The sequence below is a fragment of the Notechis scutatus genome, chromosome 3 (assembly GCF_049901735.1).
Source record: "Notechis scutatus isolate UNSWTSFEM ecotype Mainland chromosome 3, rNotScu1.2, whole genome shotgun sequence".
Taxonomy (NCBI): domain Eukaryota; kingdom Metazoa; phylum Chordata; class Lepidosauria; order Squamata; family Elapidae; genus Notechis; species Notechis scutatus.
In genome coordinates this window covers 88,540,677-88,563,982 of record NC_142011.1, presented here as the reverse complement: position 1 = coordinate 88,563,982, position 23,306 = coordinate 88,540,677, and the positions used below count along the sequence as shown (strand labels likewise).

General features: G+C 38.4%; 2 protein-coding genes across 5 annotated transcripts in view; both read left to right on the top strand.

Annotated features, from left to right (window-relative positions):
• Positions 1 to 20,010, top strand: part of CDC14A (cell division cycle 14A) — an 85,117-nt gene extending 65,107 nt beyond the window's left edge. For 2 of the 4 annotated variants that reach the window (XM_026671794.2, XM_026671795.2), the window contains exon 16: positions 1,435 to 3,833. In XM_026671794.2, coding sequence (XP_026527579.1) covers positions 1,435 to 1,464 — 30 coding nt within the window. In that variant the 3' untranslated portion in view covers positions 1,465 to 3,833. Of the gene's footprint in view, positions 1 to 1,434; positions 3,834 to 18,487 lie in introns of those variants that run through there. The other 2 variants (XM_026671796.2, XM_087960736.1) reach the window with 2 other exon arrangements.
• On the top strand, positions 6,596 to 8,886 carry GPR88 (G protein-coupled receptor 88). Its single transcript, XM_026671797.2, has one exon. It carries the CDS (start codon positions 7,270 to 7,272, stop codon positions 8,320 to 8,322), a length of 1,053 nt encoding a protein of 350 aa, XP_026527582.1. The 5' UTR covers positions 6,596 to 7,269; the 3' UTR covers positions 8,323 to 8,886.
• Positions 20,011 to 23,306: the final 3,296 nt, after the last annotated feature.

Genomic DNA, 23,306 nt, shown 5'->3' with positions numbered 1-23,306 from the left:
ACACAGTAAGAGAAATCCAGGAAACATCCTGAATGAAAAGTTGGAGCAATAGAAAGAGAAAATAGGCAACACTGATGAAATATACTTGAGTATTCACAATTGAAGTTTTACTTCATTAAGCTAATTCTGTTATACAACTAGACTAATTTGCGTGCGATTTTTTGCATGTGTGCTGGCTTTGTAAGGTCACTCAGGCAATCTAGTGAAATCTATCATTTGCTGGTATATATGAGAGGAGGAGTTTCTTCCAGTTTCTTTAACAGTTGTCTTTACTGGAAGTTATTACCAGGTAAATGAGCTTATTTAAAAATACTGAAATCATTTCAATTCCATGTCACACTACTATTAGAGCGACAAAAGTTAAGTGGAAATTTACTTTTTCTTTGCAGACGAAGTATCAGCAGTTGAACCAATCAATATTTGTTACAGATATCAGCAGAAAAAAGCTCAAATTATTAGAAATTAGATTTCATGGCAAGCTTTAAACTCTGCTAATTTTCTGCCTGTCCCTCTTATTGTTGCTTACATTAACTGTACATTCATTTTTATTTCTTCTTTTTTCTTCTCTCTAACGTATACAAAGCATGTCACTAACGTTTAAGATGTATTCCTGCTTGATTCATATTTGAACAAAATGAAACTGGAATGCTTTCCTTATTGAAGCTGAAATGAATGTAATTAAGATACAATAGGCAGATTTTCTGTACGGAAGTGAATGTTAGAGATAATTAAGGCTGTGCCCTTCGTTTCAAAGCACTTGAAAGAAAAGGCAGCTGGAATGTTCTTAATTAATGAAGACAAAATTTAAAAATCTATTGAATGCCCAGTTTCTGTGCAAGAACAGTCTTATCGCCTTAAAAGAACAGTTTTTATAAGGTTACCCAAATGTTCTGTTCTTTTCCATATATTTTTTTATTTGAATTTTCATAACACAGAAAAAGAGCTTATGACAATACTTCCCAATAGTTGTAGGTTGCTTTCTAAACCTGGAGGTAAAATGAACAGGAATTGTTAATTCTGTTAAGAAATAAATTTCTTAATGAAAAGATCAAGAGCCAAAGATGTCCTTCTTTGCAGCTCTTACTGATGTTTCTGCTATCTGAAGAGAAGGTTACATCAGTACACCAGGCTTACCTCTAATAAGAAGGGGGAAAGGCCTTACAAAATGATACACAGAATAATGTATATATTATAGCTACAGTTTTAAACTGTGGCTTGGGATTAGCTTCAGATAAGTATTTCACAGCTTCTGGGCTGTGGTGTGTTTTTTATGGTATAAGAAGAGTACATTTGGAAGATATATGTGTTAAATCCTTTAAAACTGTTTTTTGTTTGTGCAGCAAAGGTCTGATACTAAAAAAAATGTTCATATGATTGAAATTGAAGTCCTTCTAACTGAATCTTAATACCAGCTTTTGTTTTTACCTTACACAGTCCCTTCAGTCTGAATATGTTCAGTACTAAAGCCTTACTGCTTCGGTGAAAGCTGGACATCTCTTAAAAATCATTTTTCTTCAAAGAGGAAGAATGTTGAAGGAGACACTTCACTGGAGAAATACTTCTTCATACATGATTAGAACTTAAACCCCAAATCTTTGCATAATCAGGGACTTCAGTAGTGACTACTACAAATGTGTTGTAATTGAACTTCTGAATATTACAATTTTGTGTACAAATCAAGATTTTAATATTGAGAATACTTCTAATGAACTGTAGCAGTAGTTTATAATGATGGTTCTGGGTTCAGTATTATAATGTATATGTATTGAGTAAAAGATGTTGTGTGTCCATGTGTACACAAAAACATGTATATTATATAAAAATATAGTATATTTTGGTTTAGAATTCAGGGTGGGTTTGTTTTTTTTTTACCAAAAATGTGTATTTTTCAATTATTGTTTTATACTTCAAACATGAGCCAAGATCCAGAGAAACCTGTCCATCTGCAGACTTACTGGGGGAGCATGGCTGCTAGTACTACACACCTTGTGAGTTAAAGATTCCAGAAACCCCAACGATCTGCTCAATTATGTCTGCAGATTTGGAAACAAAATTGTACATCTCTTGATCTTGGCCATACCAGCCCTGCTACCTGTTGTCCTTATTGTATCTATCACTGTTGCTTTAGGTTTTTAGAATTTTACTAGTGGAAAAATTATATTTGTACCCTTTTTAATTTCAGATGCTAATGTTTGAAATGTTCACATTTTAAAAGTCTTAAGGAAGTCTGTGACATAGACTTGCCCTAGCATCTTTAATTACAAAGAGAAACTAATTTTAATTACATCTGTATTTCTTAACAATTGTGCTCTATAATTTGTATGTCAAAAGGTTTCCTGTGTTTTCCTTTCTGTATATAGCCTTGTCTACAAGTTGTATAATATTAGAACATTGGAAAAAGGTTGTCATAGCAGGGAAGATCTAATATACTGATTGAATTTGTAAGGCTACAATGGTATCTGATTTTCATTGGGTTATTCAGTGAAATAAGACAGACGACATTTCTTTTTATTATAAACTGAGACCAAGAGGCAGGAAGTCTTTTAATCACATTTTAATTACAGTTTGCAAGAATGTTTTTAAAGCTGTACATAGCTCCTTATTTTCCACAATTTTTATACAATCATATTATCCATATTATTCTTTGCAAATGCTGTGTAGCTAGGGGCTAATATAATCTTGAACATTTAGTTCTCAGTTCACCTTAACGCAGATGACCATGAGCTGCAAATAGCCCCCAGTCCCATTTTTGTTCCCCAAGAACTTTTTTTACAGTTTGAGAGTAAAATGCCAATTTTCAACTAATTAACTTTTCTGGGCGGGGCTGTTAGTTTGTGAAATAAGGAACAGAACATGTCCATCAAGCTTTTGTAAGGTGTTCTTTCTTGTTCCTTAGTTTCATTCTCATAAAGGACAAAAGTGGACTCTATTTGTTCTAATGATCTTACCATGTTACTGGCTAAGTGACCTTGAGGTTCTAATACAGCAAAATATAATGAAAATTGAAGTTACAGCGCTCTGACTGCAAAACCTCCTCTGCCTCCATTCACAATTATTTTTGAAACAGCTTTGTCTTGGGTCTGTACTACTAATTTAGTGCCATTCTGGGTGCACTAATTGGTAACATTCACATACCATTTGTATTATGATCAAAAGAAAGCTCCCCTATTAATGGCTACCAAGGAAAAAACACTTTTTTAAAAATGCATATTATGCAACCATTTCACTCTTTCCTTCCTTGGGCAAACAATAAAAACCACAGATCCCCGTGGTTAGTCAAAATACTCTTATTTAATCTAAAAAAGAAAATTATCATTCATTGCTTTAGAATAGATTAGTTATGATAAAATAATGGTTAATGGTTTGCTCTGAATCTGGCAACTTCGGCTTTCAAGTTGGAACAAAATGCACAATTCCAGTTAACTGGAAGTTTGCTAATTTGATGAATTATGTCAAGGGGAGATCAAAGATTGGTAGATCATTTCATATCAGCTAACAAGGATTGGGTATTTAAATAGGCGAGGGAAAGTTCCAATTATGATGGCTGCATTTTTTTGTGTTTTGTGTTTATTATCTGCTGCTTTAATTACTGAATGCAATATTTTATCACATGTACATCAAATGTACTATATGTATGAGTAAGTAATAGGCAAATTCTAAGGTAATTTCTACCTCTAAAATTTGATATGTATTTTGTTATTAGACTACTTATGAGACAGATGTATTATTTTTCCAATGTAGAAATATAAATGCTAATGAATGTCAAAATTATACATAGATTTATTCTTTATTTTAAGCAGAAATTATGAAATACAATACTATTGTTAATACCAGCCATTTGTTGTCTCATTATTGACATGCTACAACCATGAACCTTCTTGGTCTCTTCTATAATTTTTGTATGTATAATAGGAATAACTTTGAGCATTTTGAATATGTTTCCTTATAGAGAACAGCATTACAGTGGATAAGCAAAGCATACAAAGTGGCTCTTTGAATTGGAAGAAATGTTGAAAGTAATGCAGATTATAGGGGGAAATCAATTGTAATCTATATTTGAACATAAAATTTAGTTTAAAAAAAATTAAATGATTTAATTGATAAGCAATATTAACTATGCTTTCTTATTTCAGTGTATATTCTCTGAAGTATGCTATCTATATTCTATTTAAAGGATCCATTTTATATTTTCTCATGAATTGCAATTATTACCACTTTCTTATAAAACATTTGGAACTATTAATGTTTATTTTTATATCAGAGTAATAAAAATTTACTTCTTTTCTGTTCTTCAAATATGGTGTTGCCATTCTCTACACAGCAATTTGTAAATTGAGTTCCTATGAAATCATTTTTTTAAAAATGGGTAAGATTAAAGTAGCATTTAAAATCTTTATCTAATTATTTCTGTAAAGCTATGTCTATACTGCCATCCCAAATCAATAATTTGTTGTCTGCAATACTTAATACTTAGAGAAACAAAAATTAGGTTTTTTTATTTTTGTCCTATGCTAGGATCAGTAATAGTGACAATGGGAAATATTATTTGTTAGTTTTATATACTATCTTTTGTTTAGGAACTCAAAGTGGCATGTGTTATTTCATAATTATTATTATTTAGTTAGTTTTGAAAGCTGTCCAACTTCCAGTGCCTCTAGGCAGTTTATGAATTATGCTATTAAGCAAAAATCAAGATATTAAGCAAAAATCAAGAACATGGGGCATAACCTTAAACTGACCAGAGGGAAGTTCAAAAGTAATGTTGGAAAGTATTCACAGAAAGAGTAACGGAAACTTGGAACCAACTTCCATTGGAGGTAGTGGATCAATCATTAGAAACTGAATGTAAGCATACTTGGAATAAACACATGCCAATCGTCCAATGAAAATTAAAACATAAAATCGAAATAAATATACCGTTTCCCTGAAAATATGACCTACCCTAAAAGTAAGTCCAAGCTTGATTTTTACACATGCGCCCAATATAAGTCCTACCCCCCAAAATAAGCCCTAATTAAGATCCCGCCCACTCCAGAGTGCATAGGTAAAAATTAAACTAGGCTGGGGGTGGGGGTGTGGAGCTGCCCTTCTACTTAACTTTGGACAGTTATAGCCAGGCCTCACATACCCTGACACCTGCCTTGCCGACCCATTTTTTCTGTGCTGGCAAGGCTTTCCTGAAGCCTTTCTAGCTGATAACAAAGGCTGCCAAGCCTTGCCGGCCACAAGAGAAGTTCATGAAGGCCTCTGACAGCAAAAAGGAAGCCAGGGGCAATGCGCGCAAGTGAGGTTAGTGGATGACATCCGTCCAAAATAAGACCTGGTGCCTTTGGTGGCAAAATAATTATAAGACAGGGTCTTATTTTCAGGGAAACATGGTAAAAAATAATTAAAACAAAAACAAACAAACTTAATGGACCACTAGGTCCTTTTCTGCCACATCACATCATAACTGCTGTGTAAAACAAAATAGATGAAGAGTGCAACTCCTGGTATATGTCAAGCCTTTGATTACTTGGAAGAAATGCATGATTGCCAGGGTGGTCATGAGCCCTAAGCTGCTATGGACTCAACATCCCTTGGAGGCATATTAAAATCCCTGAGAGCTACTATCCTCATGGAGTCCACCACCAATCCAGTAATGAATCCAGCAGTTCCACCAGGAAAGATGTTGTGCAGAAGGGAGGGTAGTACGACAGTAGCAGTCCCAACTGTTGTCCAAAACCTGAGTTCATCTGGAAAAAGTCTCATATCCAGTTAGACCAGGGGGTGAGGAACTATGGCCCTTTTGTGAGTTGTGGGCTTCAACTCCCAGAATTCCTGAGCCACCATGGCTGGCTCAGGAATTCTGGGAGTTGAATTCCACAAGTCATAAAATGGCCATAGTTCCCCACCTCTGAGTTAAACCCTTCACCCATATCTAGTACTACTGTCAACCAGTTTTCACTACAGTTACTTTCCTTGTTTTTTTCCCCCCCTTGAAAATGATGGAACAGACTACAGGAAAGTTAGGACAGCTGCAAGTGGAAGATATATTGATCCATCTCAGTTACTCATTTCTGTATTTGTAGTTTCTATTTGTTTCATTTCCATACAGGTTTCAAAAGTGGCAAATATTTTGCGCAAATTAATACATTACACAAAATTTCAAACACCCAAGTTGAAAGGTTATGTAACGTATTAATTTTACAACTTTACGTAACATAGATGGGATTATATTAGAAGGCCAGCTCAGAAATATAACAATTCTTGTTGCCAAGGAGCAGGAAGGTATGTAATTAAGGGAGGGTTTGAATGTTGCAATTAAGATAAAATTAGGTCATATGTTTTGAAACTGGGAGAAGCATCAAAACTTTTCTCACCGTAACACAAACCTAGAGTTGAGAAGAATATGTGGAAGCAGGAGTTTCTGTCCAGCTTGGGATGACTGAACATCAGTGGTAGGAGAAGGCCAAAAAGAGCAGTGAACAGAACTACCATCTCAAGCAAAATGTGACTCAGGAACCACAGTGGGTGGAGGGAGAGGGAGAGGGAGAAATATCCATTTCTGCAATAGCTGCCTTTTTAGAGCAAGTGACATTTTCTTCTCCCTCCCCTTCTCCCTCCTATAATCTCTGAATAATTCATAAAGATCAGACGCAGAAGCATCACATTCTAAGCGCTGATAGATACAGCAAGCATTTTGGAAAGCTCAAGAGAACGTGCCACATCTTCAGATGCACTGCTAAGACACTTCCTAGGATTTTGGGATATTCCTTTTCCTTCTTTGAGGAATGCTCCTCATTTTCCTATCTTATTGCTACCTTAGGAGGTCTTGGGCATCTAAAAGGGGATCTATATGGTTGAATTATTGTTTTTGCTCTGGATTTGTTTTTGTTTTTTTAATGTTTTGCTTATTCACAACTGCCACACTTCACATGCACTTTTTGGGATCTCATCGCCGGTTCAAACAACACTGCATCTTCTTCACTTTATCTTCTGAATCCCATCTATGCTTTTTTTTTAAAAAAAAAAATTGCTTATAGCTGACACTGAATCTGGAATGATCGGGGAGTTTTATGGACTTCTGTAGAATCCAGTTTGTCTGATTCTCTTAAATATTATCTGCATTCTCGGGGATGCCTTCAACTTTTCCAACCATCTGTCTTTGGCTGTGTTGTGTGTAGTCCTGTAGACATGTCTTAATTTTGGAAGGGCTTTATCACTTAGAATCAACCAGCGAATACGTTTGTTTGGAGGTGCGAGAAAGTTTAACTTCTGTGCAACAAGATGGTCAACACTTCTTCCTTCTCTTCTTCCTGGAGCTCCAGACCCCTACAATTGTTCCTTTGTCGTGAAGACTCCCTAGGAACTAGGTTGCCTTTGTCTCTACTCTATTTGTTGTTGGCTATCTCTGGAACTTTATCCAACTTCACGGTTATTTATATGGTCTTCACTTCCAGAAAGCTGCGTATCACCAGCAATGCTTTCATTGTGAATGGTTGTATCGCTGACCTGAGTGTGTGTGGTTTTTGGATGCCACAAGAAGCAATGCAGGGATTGCTACCTTCTGGTTCCCCTACAGCTCATTCAGAAGGTTACCACTTATTCCAGAGTAGTCTTCTTGTTCTTGGGCTGTTTGTTTCATTACTTTCCCACCTCTTGGTGGCCCTCAACCGGTACGTGATCATTACCAAACCACACATTGTCTACCAGGCTGTTTATCAGAGGAAGCATTCTACTTGGATGATATGTTTGACCTGGATATTTGCTCTTCTCCTTGCCTTGGTCCAACCAGGACTGGAAACCTGGCAATCAATCCAGCAAGAGTCTGAAAACGCCACCAGTAACAACAGCTCTAACTATGCAAGCCTAGGAATAGCCCTTGCTATTCTCAGCCAGACAGTTCTCCTGCTCCATTGCTACATGAGGATTGTGAAGCACGTTCAAGGCAGTGTCAAACGGGTCAGTGTCCTTGACTTCCATCTTCTGCAACAGCTGCCCTTTCTCCATACTACTGGCCAAGCTTCCCGTCGGTCCCAGCGCCATTTGAGCAGCATCTCTGTGTTGCTCCTGTGTCTGACATTCTTTCTGACAACCCAACCATTGGTGTGGGTAAGCCTCCTGAACTTTTTCTTTCAGCCTGCCCCCCGGGAGCTGCAGTTATCCAGCTGTCTCCTTCTCTGTTCTCTCTCTGCCTTCAACCCACTGCTCTATACTTGGAAGAATGAAGAATTTCGGCGTTGCCTGCGCCTAATACTACGTGGAAGAGAAAGTACAACTGTAGCAGTAGCTGCAGCAGAAGTCTCTACAACTCTTCCAACAGTGTCTCCTCCAACCTGAGGACTACAGGTCAGCACCAAGTTAGAAAGCGGAGGGAGCTTAAAACTTCAGCAATCACCAAAGAAAACCTATAGCATGCCCGAATGAAAGAGTACTAGAAGGACGTTGCAATTGGAAATGACTCATTTGAAAGGAAGTCTTCAACTCCTTAAGGAGGTTTTTTTTATTTCTCCTTTAGATAGGCTTGTCATTGCAGGGAAAAGCATATATATTTATAACAAAGTACATTACTTTGCAATTTTGCAGGCGCTCGCTCATTGTATACAACCTAAAGCAAGCATCATGTGCCACTTAAATTGCTTATAAATGTCTGAACTAGAAGCAAGTATGGGGTCTGGGGATATATGTGTGTGTGCGCATGTGTGTTTTGTCTTAGCTGGAAAATATTTGTGTTCCTTTCTTGGTTAACAATTCTCCAAAGTACTAAAATGAAACAAAGGAATTACTCTTGCATTGAGATAATGCTTCTAGACAATAATGAAAAGGATACAGAGATAAACGCCTATCATTTCCACATAGCATCCCAGAAATAGAACTAGAAGAAAAAGGAAGGAAGGAAGGGAGGGAGGGAGGGAGGGAAGGAGGAAGGAAGGAAGGAAGGAAGGAAGGAAGGAAGGAAGGAGAAAGAAAGAAAGAAAGAAAGAAAGAAAGAAAGAAAGAAAGAAAGAAAGAAAGAAAGAAAGAAAGAAAGAAAGAAAGAAAGAAAGAAAGAAAGAAAGAAAGAAAGAAAGAAAAGGAAAGTTACACTTACGACTTTTCTGTAGAGCCCTCAGGAGGTGGAAATATACTTTTTGTTTCTCATTCACCATATGGAGCAAGAGATGGCTTTTGAATCTAGACCTGTAGCCCAGGTCTAGAATGTGGATTTAAAGATGACAAGTCATTCCTTGGATTGACCACCTGGTTGATTCCTTTCATCCTATGATTCAGCAAAACAACCCTTAAATAATTAGAGTATACTATTTTGTAGGCATAAATCTCCTACATCTGCTTTTTCTTCTTTCCTTACTTTAAATGTTCTATCTTGCCTGATCATTTTCCTCCCCAAGAATAGAAGACAAGGAATACTTCACAGAAAGTAGGCTGCAGAATTAAGCCTCTTGTGGGACATGCTATGAATTACCGTAACCCCCGTCTTACATATTTCTTTTCTGTGATTGTCAAAGATCCAAAAGGAAAATTATTTAATGACTATGAAGTTTTTTTCCCAGTACAATTTAGTAATTGTTTTAAACAAAACGTACAGCTTGAAAATGTACCGTATGTGTATATGGAAATAATGGTTGAGGATCAAAGTTTTGGGCAACCTTAACTTTCCACACCAGCTTTTTAATGTAATTAGAAGCAATGGCAGCTGAATCTATTATTAAGAATCTCAGAAGCCTTGCGTTACAATTTTCTAAAATAATAAAGGAATCCCTATTTATACTGCGATCTCCTTTATGACAATGCCATTTGTACTTGCAACAGTAAACTGCAACAATAAGATGAAAACCCTAAAATTGTAGTTTATCAAGTAAATGTTTTTAAGGGTTCAGAAAGAGAAAGAAATATATTCGGAAATGCAAGAGGCATTCTTGGACACTTTCTATAGGAAAGGCCTCAAAATTGTCTGCTTAAAAATTCCTCAACAGATAGCCATAGCCAAACACAATCCCACTAAAAATAAAATCAGAGCCCACACTTCCCATAGGACTTTGCTCTTTAAATTTTGCTTATAACTTGCTCAGGAACCTGTGAAAGAATATAGGATAGTTCCAGCTGGGCTGAATGGCAAGAGAGGCTTTGATACAAACTGAGAGGTGCTGCATGCTGATAATGGAGAGCTACAGTCAGAATCCCAACAAGGGTAATGCAGCTATTACCCTGTTTCTCCAACAATACGGCCCCCCCAATAGGAAGTCCCAGCATGTTTTCTTGGCATCAAATGAAATTAAGCCCCTCCCCCCAAATTAAGGCTTATATTAAAACATGCGAAATGGGGGGGGAATGGCGGGGGGGTTGCCACGTTGTTTGGAGCAACGCCGCGGTGTTTGGCGCAGCCACGCGGTGTTTGGCGCAGCCATGCGCAGCCAGCCAGGGCTCCTCCCTGCAACTGGAGCCTGGTGGAGACACTCGGCTTCAGGTGCTGCTTCCCTGGCCGGCAGGTTCAGCGGAGAGAGCCCGAAGCTGCCCGTCCTTTCCACCCCTCACCCAGCCCTTCCCTGTCCCCACGCATCTCCAAACTCACCGGCAGCTCCAAATGCTGCAGCGGCATGGGCATCGGGCAGAGGCGCTCACTCGGCGGGGCTCAGCTTGGAGGAGGACGCGGTGCGGGCTGTCGCCTTGCCTCCCTGTTCACGGATGGGTGAGCGCTATCACTGCCTCGGGCGGCCTCTCCCAGTGGCCCCTTCCGGGTTGGGCTGGAGGGACTTGGGAAGGAAGCCAAGCTCAAGTCAGCCCGGTTCTTTCACTTGGCAGGCGGGTGCGCACTAGTGGTTCGCTTTCCCGGCTCTGCCAACCCCACCCGGCTCCAGCATGGCCCTGGCGGGATGAGTGGAGGGTCCGGTGGGGAGGCTCTTGCTGCTTTGGCCAGAGCTCTGCTGCTGGGCAGGAGGGCCCGCCTGTCAGCTACGCTGGGCGCCCCAGGCGAAGCCCTTCGCGCTCTGCCCGGCGCCAGGTAGGGATGGCGGCTGGGTGCTTCTCCCAGGGTGGGCTGATCCTGCGCTGTGGCCCCGGGAGATTTGCCTCCCCATGTGGGGTTGGGCTGCCCTCTTGGGCAGGGCAGGCTTTGTCGTACCGGTAGTAGGGTGTCGTTTTTAAAAGAATGGACTTTGCCTTCGAACGATGCCCGGGAAGGTGGCGACAGGAGCGCCTGAAGCCGAGTGTCTCCGCTGGGCTCCATTTGCAGGAAGGACCCCTGGCCAGCCCCGCATGGCTGTGCCAAATGCTGCGTGGCTGCGCCAAACACCACAGCGTTGCTCTAAATGCCGTGGCAGCACAGGGAGAAGGGAAAGCAACGGTCGCGGAAGGTCTCCCGATACAAAGTGCCCCACCAACGCCGAGGTCAACATCCAAGCCGTCGCCGCCCACCTGCCCGAGGATGCAAGGGTGGGGAATTAAGTCACCCCTGAAAAGACGGCCTAGCCATTTTTGGGGGGGCTCAAAAAAAATAAGACCTTATTATATGAGAAACACGGTAGGAAAGGAAGTTCAGGCCTCAAACAAGGAAATCTAAAAACTTCTTAGGCAAATATATATCCAGGAATTTCTTTGGCATAAGTATTAAGTCTCTCCTGTTAACAGAAATAGATGTATGGGTCACCGGTGGAGTCAAATTCTCAGACATCAAATATCTTTGCTAAAAGCTGCCAGATCTAGGCTGCAAAAATCCAGGTGACTAAGAAAATGGCCAGAAAGAGTTAACTTTTCCTTGTCTCTTTGCTGCCATCCAGTGTTTCTGGAAGTTTTTGGAATTCCAGGTATGTTTGCCTAGCTTTGCTGCAGTTCAATTTGGAATGCAAAAACGTCATTGCACAGCTTATTTCCTTCCACTCTTTCCTTTCATAATTATCCTTGACCGCATGTTCATTGTATATTCAGGGGAAATTATATGCTTTGTTTCTGCCATATCTCAGCATCTTACTGCAGTCTATGTTCAGTTGCCAAGGTTCTTATGATGGGGCCATTTGTATTACACAAAGTTCAGCAAAGGAGGGAACACTTAATTCTCCCTCCCAGGTGTATTGTCCCTAAAGCTTCTGTCAGTAACATTTACCCCTGATGGGTTCCAGCAGGTCATTTTCACAGGCAAACTTGCATGCCAAACACCTTTTACTGCTGCTACTGTATTTTATTGATATTCAAGCTTTTTTTTTTTTAATTCAAAGGATAGAAATGATCCATAAAATCCTTTCTTTCCTTCTAGCTTATGGTACAGTCTTAGTTGAGAAAGCCTAAAGTTTCCATATATGCTAACTTACAAACGTCATCTTCATGATTCTTCCAAAATAGGTAACAAATGTCTCCTTCAATTGCATGCAAACGTTTAGGCACCTCTGATTAAATTGTATATTTAAATCAGTGTTTCTGATCACTTGAAGATATTTGGACTTCAACTCTGGAGGTCTGGGGAATTCTGGATAGTTGAAGTCCAAATATCTTAAAGGGGACAACATTGGGAAACACTGGTTTAAATGAAATTCTAGATAAACATGTTCTGATTCAACCTCTAATTAGTAGAAAACACAAGCAGCCTTATGAGAATATGAATGCATGTTTACTATTTATGGCTGCCATTTTTAGTTTCAGGATAAAAACAGTGAATCCAAAACATTGTTTCAGGCTTATCAAAGTTTTCTTTGATAGATTTTAGAGGACGAGGTTAGAAAAACAAGATCTTACCTGTCATCTCTCCCACATAGTTCACTCACTGTTGTCTAAGCAACATTGTTTGTTGGACCTGTGGATTTTTCAAGAGGTCTTTTGCAATGAGTTGTTTTACAGATTTAACTAGTTTGGGGGCAGTTCAAGCACAGATTTCTTGAGTTTATCACCATTAAAATTGGTAACTGAAAGCGTTTAGATTTATTTCACATGAATGAATGATCTTCATTTTCAAATATGTAGAGCAGGGTTGTCAATCTCACAACATCACGTGATGTATTGCAACTTTTCCCCCTTTCACTAAAAAGGGGGTGGGGTTGGCCAGAATGTGATGCACCCGGTTGCGAGTTTGACACCCCTGATGTTGAAAGTAAGTTTGACACCCATATTTGTTTGACACCCATATTTGAAAGCGAGTTTGACACCCATATTTGTTGAAAGTAAAGCAACAATCACAATCAGACAGGTTAGGTGGTTCAGAGGGATTATTCATCTATAGAACTGCTATTGAATAGATAACAGATAATCAGAATTGGAAAGGACCTTGTAGGTCATCTAGTCCAACCCCCCACCCAAACGGGAGACCCTACACCATTGCTGACAAATGGCAGTCCAATCTCTTCTCGAAAGTCTCAAGTGATGGCGCTCCCACAATTTCCGAGGGCAAGCTGTTCCATTGGTTGATTGTTCTCACTGTCAGAAAGTTTCTCCTTATTTCCAGGTTAAATCTCTCCTTGTTCAGTTTCCATCCATTATTCCTTGTCTGGCCTACAAGCGCTTTAGAAAATAGCTTGACCCCTTCCTCTCTGTGGCAGCCCCTCAAATATTGGAAGACTGCTATCATGTCTCCCCTGGTCCTTCTCTTTGCTAGACTAGCCAAGCCCAGTTCCTGTAATCGTTTGTTGTATGTTTTAGCCTCCGGTCCCCTAATCATCCTGGTTGCTCTTCTCTGTACTTTTATTAGAGTCTCAACATCTTTTTTATAATGTGGTGACCAAAACTGGATGCAGTACTCTAGGTGTGGTCTTACTAAGGCGTTATAGAGTGGTATTAGTACCTCCCTTGACCTTGATTGTATCCCTCTGTTAATACAATTTAGGATTGCATTAGCTTTTTTTGGCTGTTGCTGCACACTGCTGGCTCATATTTAGCTGGTTGTCCACTAGGACTCAAGATCCCTCTCACAGTTACTGCTAGTGAGCCTGGTTTCACCCAGTCTATATGTGTACTTTTGGTTTTTCTTGCCTAAGTGTAGGACTTTACTTTTGTCTACATTGAATTTCATTTTGTTAGATACGGCCCAGTGTTCTAGTCTGCCAAGATCCATCTGGATCTTGAGCCTATCTTCTTGGGTGTTAGCTATTCCTGCCAGCTTAGTATCATCTGCAAATTTGGTAAGTTCCCCTTCTATTCCCTCATCTAAGTCGTTAATGAAGATATTGACCTAAGACAGGACCCTTGTGGCACCCCACTGCTTACTTCCCTCCATGAAGAGTTAGACCCATTAAGTACTACTCGTTGAGTATAGTTTGTCAGCCAGTTGCCAGTCCATCTAGTGGTGGTGCTATCTATTCCACTTTTTTCTAGCTTACTAAGAAGTAGGTTGTGGTCTGTCTACCTTGTCGAATGCCTTACTGAAGTCTAAATATATTATGTCAACAGTAGTTTGCTGGTCTACTAATTTAGTTACTTTGTTGAAGAATGAAATAAGATTGGTTTGGCATGATCTGTTCTTAACAAACCCGTGCTGACTGCTAGCTATTACTTTACTTGTTTCTTAATGTTGGCAGATCTGTTTTTTTTTTTTTAAATGATCTTTTCCAGTATCTTCCCGGGTATTGATGTTAGGCTGATTGGTCTATAGTTTCCTGGGTCTGTTTTCTTTTTCCTTTTTTGAAGATGGGAACCACATCTGCTCTTTTCCAGTCCTCTGGTAGTTCCCCGGTGCTCCAGGATTTTTGAAAGATATGGTGCAGTGGTTCTGAGATTACCTCTGCCAGCTCCTTTAAAACTCTGGGATGTAATCCATCAGGCCCCGGTGATTTGTTTTCATCAAGATCAGACAGGTGTTCTCTTACTATTTTTTTGCTTATTTTAACTTTTATTTCTGGTCTGTCTTTTACAGTTATGTTTTTGGTGGGTTGAGCTATAGTTTCTTTTTGCGTGAAGACGGATGCAAAGAATGAGTTAAGCAGTTCTGCTTTCTCTCTGTTGCCTATTACTTCCTTGCTATCTTCTCTCTATAGTGGACTGACTGTTTCCTTGATTTTTTTCTTGTTATTTATATGTTGGAAGAAACTTTTTTTATTATCGTTTTTTATTATCTTTGACTTTTGTTGCAAGTCTTTATTCGTTCTGAGCCTTTGCTATCCTGACTTCATCTTTGCAGAGTCTGGCTATCTGCTGATATTCTGTCTTAGTTGTATGTCCTTCTTTCCATTTTTTGTACTTGTCCTTTTTTTCTTTCAATTTGCCAGAGAGATCTTTGTGCAGCCATGCTGGTTTCTTCTTGGATTTCTTGTTTTTCTTTCTCAGTGGTATTGTGCTGGTCTGCGCTTCTATGATCATACATTTCAGAGTTTCCCAAGATTCTTGAGTTGTTTTCCACTTTAGGATTTTCATCCATGGAATCTTTCCCAAGTTCTCTCTGAGTTTATTAAAATCAGCTCTTTTAAAATCCAAGACTCTGGTGTCATTATGTTCTATTGCTTGTGTTTGTGTTATGTTGAATTCTAGTATGACATGGTCACTCTCACCCAAGGTTCCTGCAGTTTCAACTCCCTCTATCACTTCTTCTCTGTTTGTAAGAATTAAGTCCTAACAATAGACCTAACAAATCACTCAACTTTTAGGACCATTCCGTTCACATTAAAAAGACAGAAAAAAGTAGCAGGGAAGCAATTCAAAGAGCAACCAAATCCATCATCGTCACTGTTTCCTTATTCCAATTCTGTAAATAGATGCACATAAATAATATGCATGCATTTCTTTTGCATAAATATATGTGTTTTGTGTTTCATTTTGTGTCAGTAACTTTCTTTGTTGAGATGTACAGTTTGACCTGGGGATGTCTAAACACCTACATGCAATCATATCCTCCTAATGATTATATTTTACAGCAATTTTAGTGTCAAAAATACTGATCTGCTGGTCAGATCAAAGCCCTGTTGATTCCAGAATCTTGCTTCTCTCACTAATCAACAAGGTATTTGTAGAAAGTCAATAAGTGAGATATGAGCACAATACACTATCCCACCTTGGTTTCCTAGCAACTGGTAATGAGAAACCTGCTGCCACCATTTGCTAGAGGTAATATATAGCCATCTATACCAGGAAGTTTTACTAGTTTTATACTTCATTAATTCGTATTAAGAACACTTTTGTATCTGTCCAAGCTGGGCACCATTGCTATATTATGTGATGAGAAATGCCATATTTTGGTTGTGGACTGTGGGAGCTCTTTGCTGCAGCCATTCTTGTAATACTTTTGAAACAGTAATGTTGATTGTCTGCTAATTAAAGATCATAGAAAATAAAGGTGTCTGTCTTCATGGCTCAGGTAAATGTCAGAATTGAAACTTCCATGAAGGAAAAATATGTGAAGAAGAGAATAGAATAGCATCGATGAACTTTCCCCAATCAAGTGTTCATTAACCTCATAACTTGTAAAGGTAGAAGTGGTCTCATCACATCTGCAGGGCATCCGGTTGTAGTTCCTATATAAACCATTAATTAGGATTTTCACTGCATATACCAGCACAGACTTGAAGTACTGATTGAGAATCTTGATGTATGCTATTCCTACTTGGCTGCTGGAATTATAATTCCCTAATTCTCCAAAGCACCAAGATGAGGAAGGCCATACTAATTTTCTTTTGTAACTTTGAAAGGGAACATTAGAAGAAAATACTATGAAGTATAGTCCTGTAATATTTCTTCAGAATTTTTCAAATTCGGTAAGATTTTCTTCTGCAGTAAATGGGTTCAGGACTGTTAACTCAGATGCAGGCATGCTGGGTATCATCCATGTCCTATTTTGTTATATTTAATGGCATACCTGAATTTCTTTAACACTAAGGTTCACTTCTGCAGAATTACTCATAAAAAAACACCTTTATTTTAAACATTATTTATATATAACATGATGCTGTTCTTCTTGTTTTTATACCTGTGTCAAATTAAATTTCCAAACATCTATACTGCACATCGCTGTGGGAAAAAAAAACTTAGACTGTGCACTATAGTAACATAATTATGGTGCTATTTTAAAAAAATATATAAATTTCAGCCATTACATTTTAAAAACTTCCATAGTGAAGAGAAAGAAAAGATTAAAACCTCTTTAGTAAATAATCAAGAAAAAAATAAAATGTATGTCTGATGAACTATGTAAAGTCACAGCAGTATGGTATGGTATATTGTGGTATAATATAGTACAGTATAATACATTACAGTTTATTAATTGATTAATCTTACAACCATATCAATCGAATAAAACAAAATTTAAATACATGATCTTTTTCTGGGATATATATATAGATAATAGATAGATAGATAGATAGATAGATAGATAGATAGATAGATAGATAGATAGATAACAATCTGATAAATGTATCTCCTATACAAGTTAATCCAATTTGCTCAATGTATCAGGATCTTAGTTCAAATGTTTTAATTAAAAAAACTTAGCAGTTCTATTTAAAATATATATATTAGAGCCCAGAAGGAAATGAGACTATCTATGATTCAGATCCATTTCATTATATCCATCTCATTATATATTAAGGTAAAATAAAAAGTCCCATAGAACACCATTAAATATACGAACCAAGGTGAGAAATGATAGCATTCCAAATATTTCCTGCTACATAATATCTGTTAGTCAAAATACAGGTAATCCTCAACTTAGAATGGTTCATTTAGTGACCGTTCGAAGTTACAACGGCACTGAAAAAAATGACTTATGACCATTTTTCACACTTATACCTGTTGTAGCATCCCCATGGTCATGTGATTTACATTCAGATGCTTGGCAACTGATACATACTTAAACAACCGTGTTACTAGCAATTGAAGTGATTCGCCTAACAAAAGTGGCAAGAAAAGTCGTAAAATGGGGCAAAAACTCATTAACAAATTAGCAACATTAACACTTAGCAACAGAAATTTTGGGCTCAATTATGGTCCTATGTTGAGGACTATCTGTTATAAAGGAAAGCTAGCCCTAAATTTAATCAAGAAAGAGAGAAACATTACCCAATGGTCCCTGGACAATAAATCACCCTGTGAAGTGTAAAATTCCATTTGAATTTCTCTTCAATACTAAATTTACTGCATTTAAACTAGAGTTTAAATAGTACCTCCCCACAAAAGTTTTGCAATTTGTTGCAATGCAAGAAACATTTTACAAAAGATAGTTATTCCTATAGGCACAAACATTGGTGTAGACATGCATGGGATAATGCTTTAAGATTACTGATCCTTCTTGACTGTGGAAAAATATAAATATTTGCCAAAATAGTGCCAATATTTCATTGTGAATGTGCCATTTGATAGAGAGGAACAATCCTAAGCTTCAGAGAATGGCTTCAAGCATATCAGTAAATGTTAAAAAATACTTGCATTTTTATGTCCTAAAGGAGAGAAGCGTCCATTGCCTCATCTCTTAAATTTAGGCTAATAGTAAAGCATGCATGCAAAAAGGTAAATATAGAAAGTACCTATTTTGGACAAACCACACAGCATTATATAATATGCGTTTGACAAGTAGTAATGAAAACTTCATTTTCTCTCATCTCAGGGCAAGTGGAGTGAAGAGCATAGCCCAACTTCAAAGGAACAATGGAACATTACCAAAGATTATGCAATAAGAGAACGTTTGGAAAAGAAAACACGAAGCATTACATTTAAGAGAGTAGGACACTTGTTCAACACAAAAATCTAAATTTTGTTAAATCAATGGTGAAAGCAAAGCATTTGCCTTCTGCTTTATTCTAAGTGAGGTCCGACACTCATCCGTACTCATAAGCTGTGCACTTTCAGGACAAGCAGCTCTATTTAATGTGCAAAGAATAGGAAGTCATAAGCAGAAGAAATTAAAGGCAGGAGATAAAAGAAACTGAACTCTAATTAAATGTAGTTTTGTAGAAGTAGCACTGTTCATTATACCTCTCCATAGCTTTCCATCTTTGCAAACCATCCATCCGTACAGACTTTTGTTCTTTAAATGCCAAACTTCTCATTTTTCCTTCCATTAACTCTTCTTTCATAAAATCGTTCAGCAACGTTCATTGTGTTTGTATGACAAAACCATCTCAATACACTTTGTTCATACTGCTTACTCACTCTTCTATTCAGATTTTCTCAGTCCCCATTCACTCTTGATCCTTTCTCTTCTTGTTTCTGTGGTCTCCTCCTGAGGAGCACCTGTCCGGAGTGCAGGTGGGCAATCTCACGTTTCTTTCCGGGTCCTCAATCTCTGCCACAATGCCATCCCCGTGCCTTCAGAGATGTCAACTTAATCATGGAACCTTAACCAGAAATCACAACTGTTACCTTTCTAGGAATTTTTACACTCTTAGAATGACCTACATCATGAGATTTAATTCATTCTTTCTGGTAGACATTTCAGCCTTTCATTCATGATTAAACCTACACCTTCATTTTCTTGCAGATATGCATTAGCTGAACTCCATAAAATCAGGCAAACATGTTCAGATCTATTAATTCCTTCCCCTTTCTCTTAATTTTACAAACACATGAAGAATCTAATTTAGTTAACTTTATTAATTCATGCTCTTTATCATTTATTCCTTTTATGTTCCATACTCCAAGTCAGCAAGTAGGTTCATGAATATTTAATTTTTCCTGCCTATTATAGCTTTGATCAGTTGAGGCGTTTACATAAGATAAAGAATAAACAGCATTGACCATCTTAATTACAGCCATACCCCTTTTGACATATTATGATCCCATAAGTGCAATCAGAGCTCAAACATACCTGTGCTGTTCTAAACAAGCCAGGATGGTTATATACTAAATTACTATTGACCCCATCCAATCAATCAGAAATAATCATGCATTATACTGACATAGTCACGATCTACTAAGTGAAGTCAATAGCATAAATCAAAAAGAAGGCCCATTTAAGCTACAGAGCCTTGTAGAATAGGCTCAAGAGCAGAAGTGGATAGTAAAGCTGTTTCTGTTCTTTCATTAAGAAGAAAATCAACCCTATTGGCATTTGTAGCTTCTAGTGCAGGGCAGAAAGCAATTATATTTGTTATATTATTTGATAAAGATAATAAACATATTTGAACCCTCTTCAGGTGTTGTTCTAGTGATTTGTCACCTTTTCACTTAGAAAAAGCCCTGTCCATTTTAAACATTTGGATTATAGCCCTTAGTATTGCAAAGGATACTGGTCATATTTTAATTATGGGCACAATGGCATTCATATTCGTATTCATCCTGTACACTCTTTGATGACTGCAGGTTATACGGAGTCCTCGACTTGCGACCACTATTGATCTCAAAATTTCTGTTGCTAAGCGAGACAATTGTGAAGGGAGTTTTGACCATTTTAGATCTTTCTTGCACTTGGCAGCTGTTAAGTGAATTACTGCAGTTGTTAAGTTAGTAACATGGCTATTAAGTGAACCTGGATTCCCCTTGACTTTGCGTTTGTGAGAAGGTCACAAAAGGTGATCATATGACCACAAAATACTGCAACCGTCATAAATATGAGTCAGGTGCCAAACATCTGAATTTTGATCATGTGAGCCACATGGATGCTGCAGTGGTGGTTAAGTGTGGGGAAAAAACATCATAAATGACTTTTTTCAGCGCCTTTGTAACTTTGAACGGTCACTAAATAGACTGTTGTAAGCCAAGGACGATCTGTACAGGAGTACATGATGTGGAGCATGGGGGAGGGAGGAATTATACTGTAACATTACAATGGTCTCATTGAAGAATCCAATTAATATCTTTTGAAACTCACTAATTGTTTCACGCAGGCCAAGGATATCCCAGCTACTTAGGAGCCAGAATACCATATTAAGGTTAGGACATTAATAAGTGGTGGGATTCAAACATTTTTACTACCGGTTCTATGGGCGTGGCTTGGTGGGCGTGGCAGGGGAAGGATACTGTAAAATCTCCATTCCCTCCCCACTCCAGGGGGAAGGTTACCACCGGTTCTCTGAACTACTCAAAATTTCCACTACCAGTTCTCCAGAACTGGTCAGAACATACTGAATACCACCTCTATCATTAATACAATTGAGCAAGTCCAGAAGTATTTCACAAAAAGAGTACTACACTCCTCTGCTTGCAACAGAATATATCCTATATCGCCAGGCATGAAATTTTGGGCTTGGACAACCTTGAACTACGCCGCCTACGGTTGGACTTAAGCGTGGTACACAAAATTATCTGCTATAATGTCCTACCAGTCAATGACTACTTCAGCTTCAACCGCAACAATACAAGAGCACACAACAGATACAAACTCAATGTTAACCGCTCCAAACTTGATTGCAGAAAGTATGACTTCAGCAACAGAGTGGTCAATGCCTGGAATGCACTACCTGACTCTGTTGTTACATCCTCCAACCCCCCACTCCTTTAACCCTAAACTATCCACTATTGACCTCACCCCATTCCTAAGAGGTCTGTAAGAGGCATGTATAAGTGCACAATCGTGGCTACCGTCCCTGTCCTATTGTCCCCATTTATTTGTAACTATTTCCTGTATTCTTACTCATGTTTATACTTATACCTATTATCTTGTAAGTGATTGACAAATAAATAAAATAAATAAATAAACATTCAATAATGTGATAACATGGTGAACTACGTATAAACCTATGGTTTAGGTTTATAGTTCATCCATATAAAACGTCCCTCTCTGAGCGGTTCAGAAATTTGAGATGAGGAGGTAATTAGGAAAATATTAAACTGTGCAGAAATGAACAGATTAATACTAGCAGTCAAGGAGAAAGAACAAACTGAGTACTGTATGATATGGGAAACATTTTATCAATGGTTAGAGAATAAAAAAGGAACTTGGAAATGAAGAAGAATAAAGGAGAATAGAAAATAAGACAAGATAGAGATAGCCATGATGATAATTGTTAATATACCTATGACGAGAATAATGAGATGGAATGTTCACATGGTACTATCACCAGAAGAGTTGCATATTATTTAGCTGTTTGATGTATCTTAATTCTAAGTTTAGAGAAATAACATTAATGTGAATATGAAGAAGTTGTAAATGGTGAAAATGTAGCACAAAGGAGCTTGTGCCTGGATGACACACTGCTTGAGGAAAAAAATGGAATGTATGTATTTTTGAAACTGAAAAATAAAAACATATAAAAAAATAAATTTGAGAAATAAATAAATTAAAACAGAGAAGGCAGAACCACAAAGCACACATCCTGTATCACCTCACTCAAGTGTGTTTTTCCTCCTAAAAGCATTTGCTGTCTTTCCATATTCCTGCTTGCCAGTGAAAAAGGGCCAGTGCTACCATTAGGTGGAGCAAGGCAGCAAGTAATATAAAAAAGACACTAAAAAACACTATAAAAAGATATTGAGACTCTAGAAAAAGTACGGAGAGGAGCAACCAGGATGATTAGGGGACTGGAGACTAAAACATACAATGAACGGTTGCAGGAACTGGGCTTGGCTAGTCTAGTAAAGAGAAGGACCAGGGGAGACATGATAGAGGTCTTCCAATATTTGAGGGGCTGCCACAGAGAGGCAGGGGTCAAGCTATTTTCTAAAGTGCCTGTAGGCCAGACAAGGAACAATGGGTGGAAACTGAACAAGGAGAGATTTAACCTGGAAATAAGGAGAAACTTTCTGACAGTGAGAACAATCAACCAATGGAACAGCTTGCCCTCGGAAGTTGTGGCAGCGCCATCACTTGAGACTTTCAAGAAGACATTGGACTGCCATTTGTCAGCAATGGTGTAGGGTCTCCTGCTTGGGAAGGGGGTTGGACTAGATGACCTATAAGGTCCCTTCCAACTCTGATTATCTGTTATCCTATATCTTCGGGACTGTTGCTTTCCATCCATGACAAAACTATGTTTGTTATGCAACCCTTTTTTTTTTGTTAAACTAGCCTTGGGCATTCAGATCTGGAAAGTTCTCTAAGTAGAAAACCTCCATTTCCAGAGATCTCATGTCTAGCTGGTGAGCCCTCTTAAGTGCATAGCTACGAAATACATGGGAAACAATGTTCCCTGGATGGTTGGGTGAGGCCCTCAGAGGATGGAATGGGGAGTGGTGTAAACAGAAAGTACAGATAGTCCTTAACTTACAACAGTTCATTTAGTGACCATTTGAAGTTACAATGGAACTGGAAAAAAAGTGACTTATGATTGTTTTTCAGATTTACAAACACTGCAGCATCCCCATGGTCATGTGACTGGGATTCAGATGCTTGACAGCTGACTCGTATTTATGACGGTTGCAGTGTCCTGGGGTCATGTGACCACTTTCTGTAACCTTCTGCCAAGCAAAGTCAATGGGGAAGCCAGATTCACTTAACAATCAGGTTACTAACAACTGCAGTGGTTCGCTTAACGAGTTTGGCAAGAAAG

Bases quoted from the DNA above. Each gene is read 5' to 3' on its own strand.
- GPR88 (XM_026671797.2), top strand. From the start codon at position 7,270: ATGGTCAACACTTCTTCCTTCTCTTCTTCCTGGAGCTCCAGACCCCTA.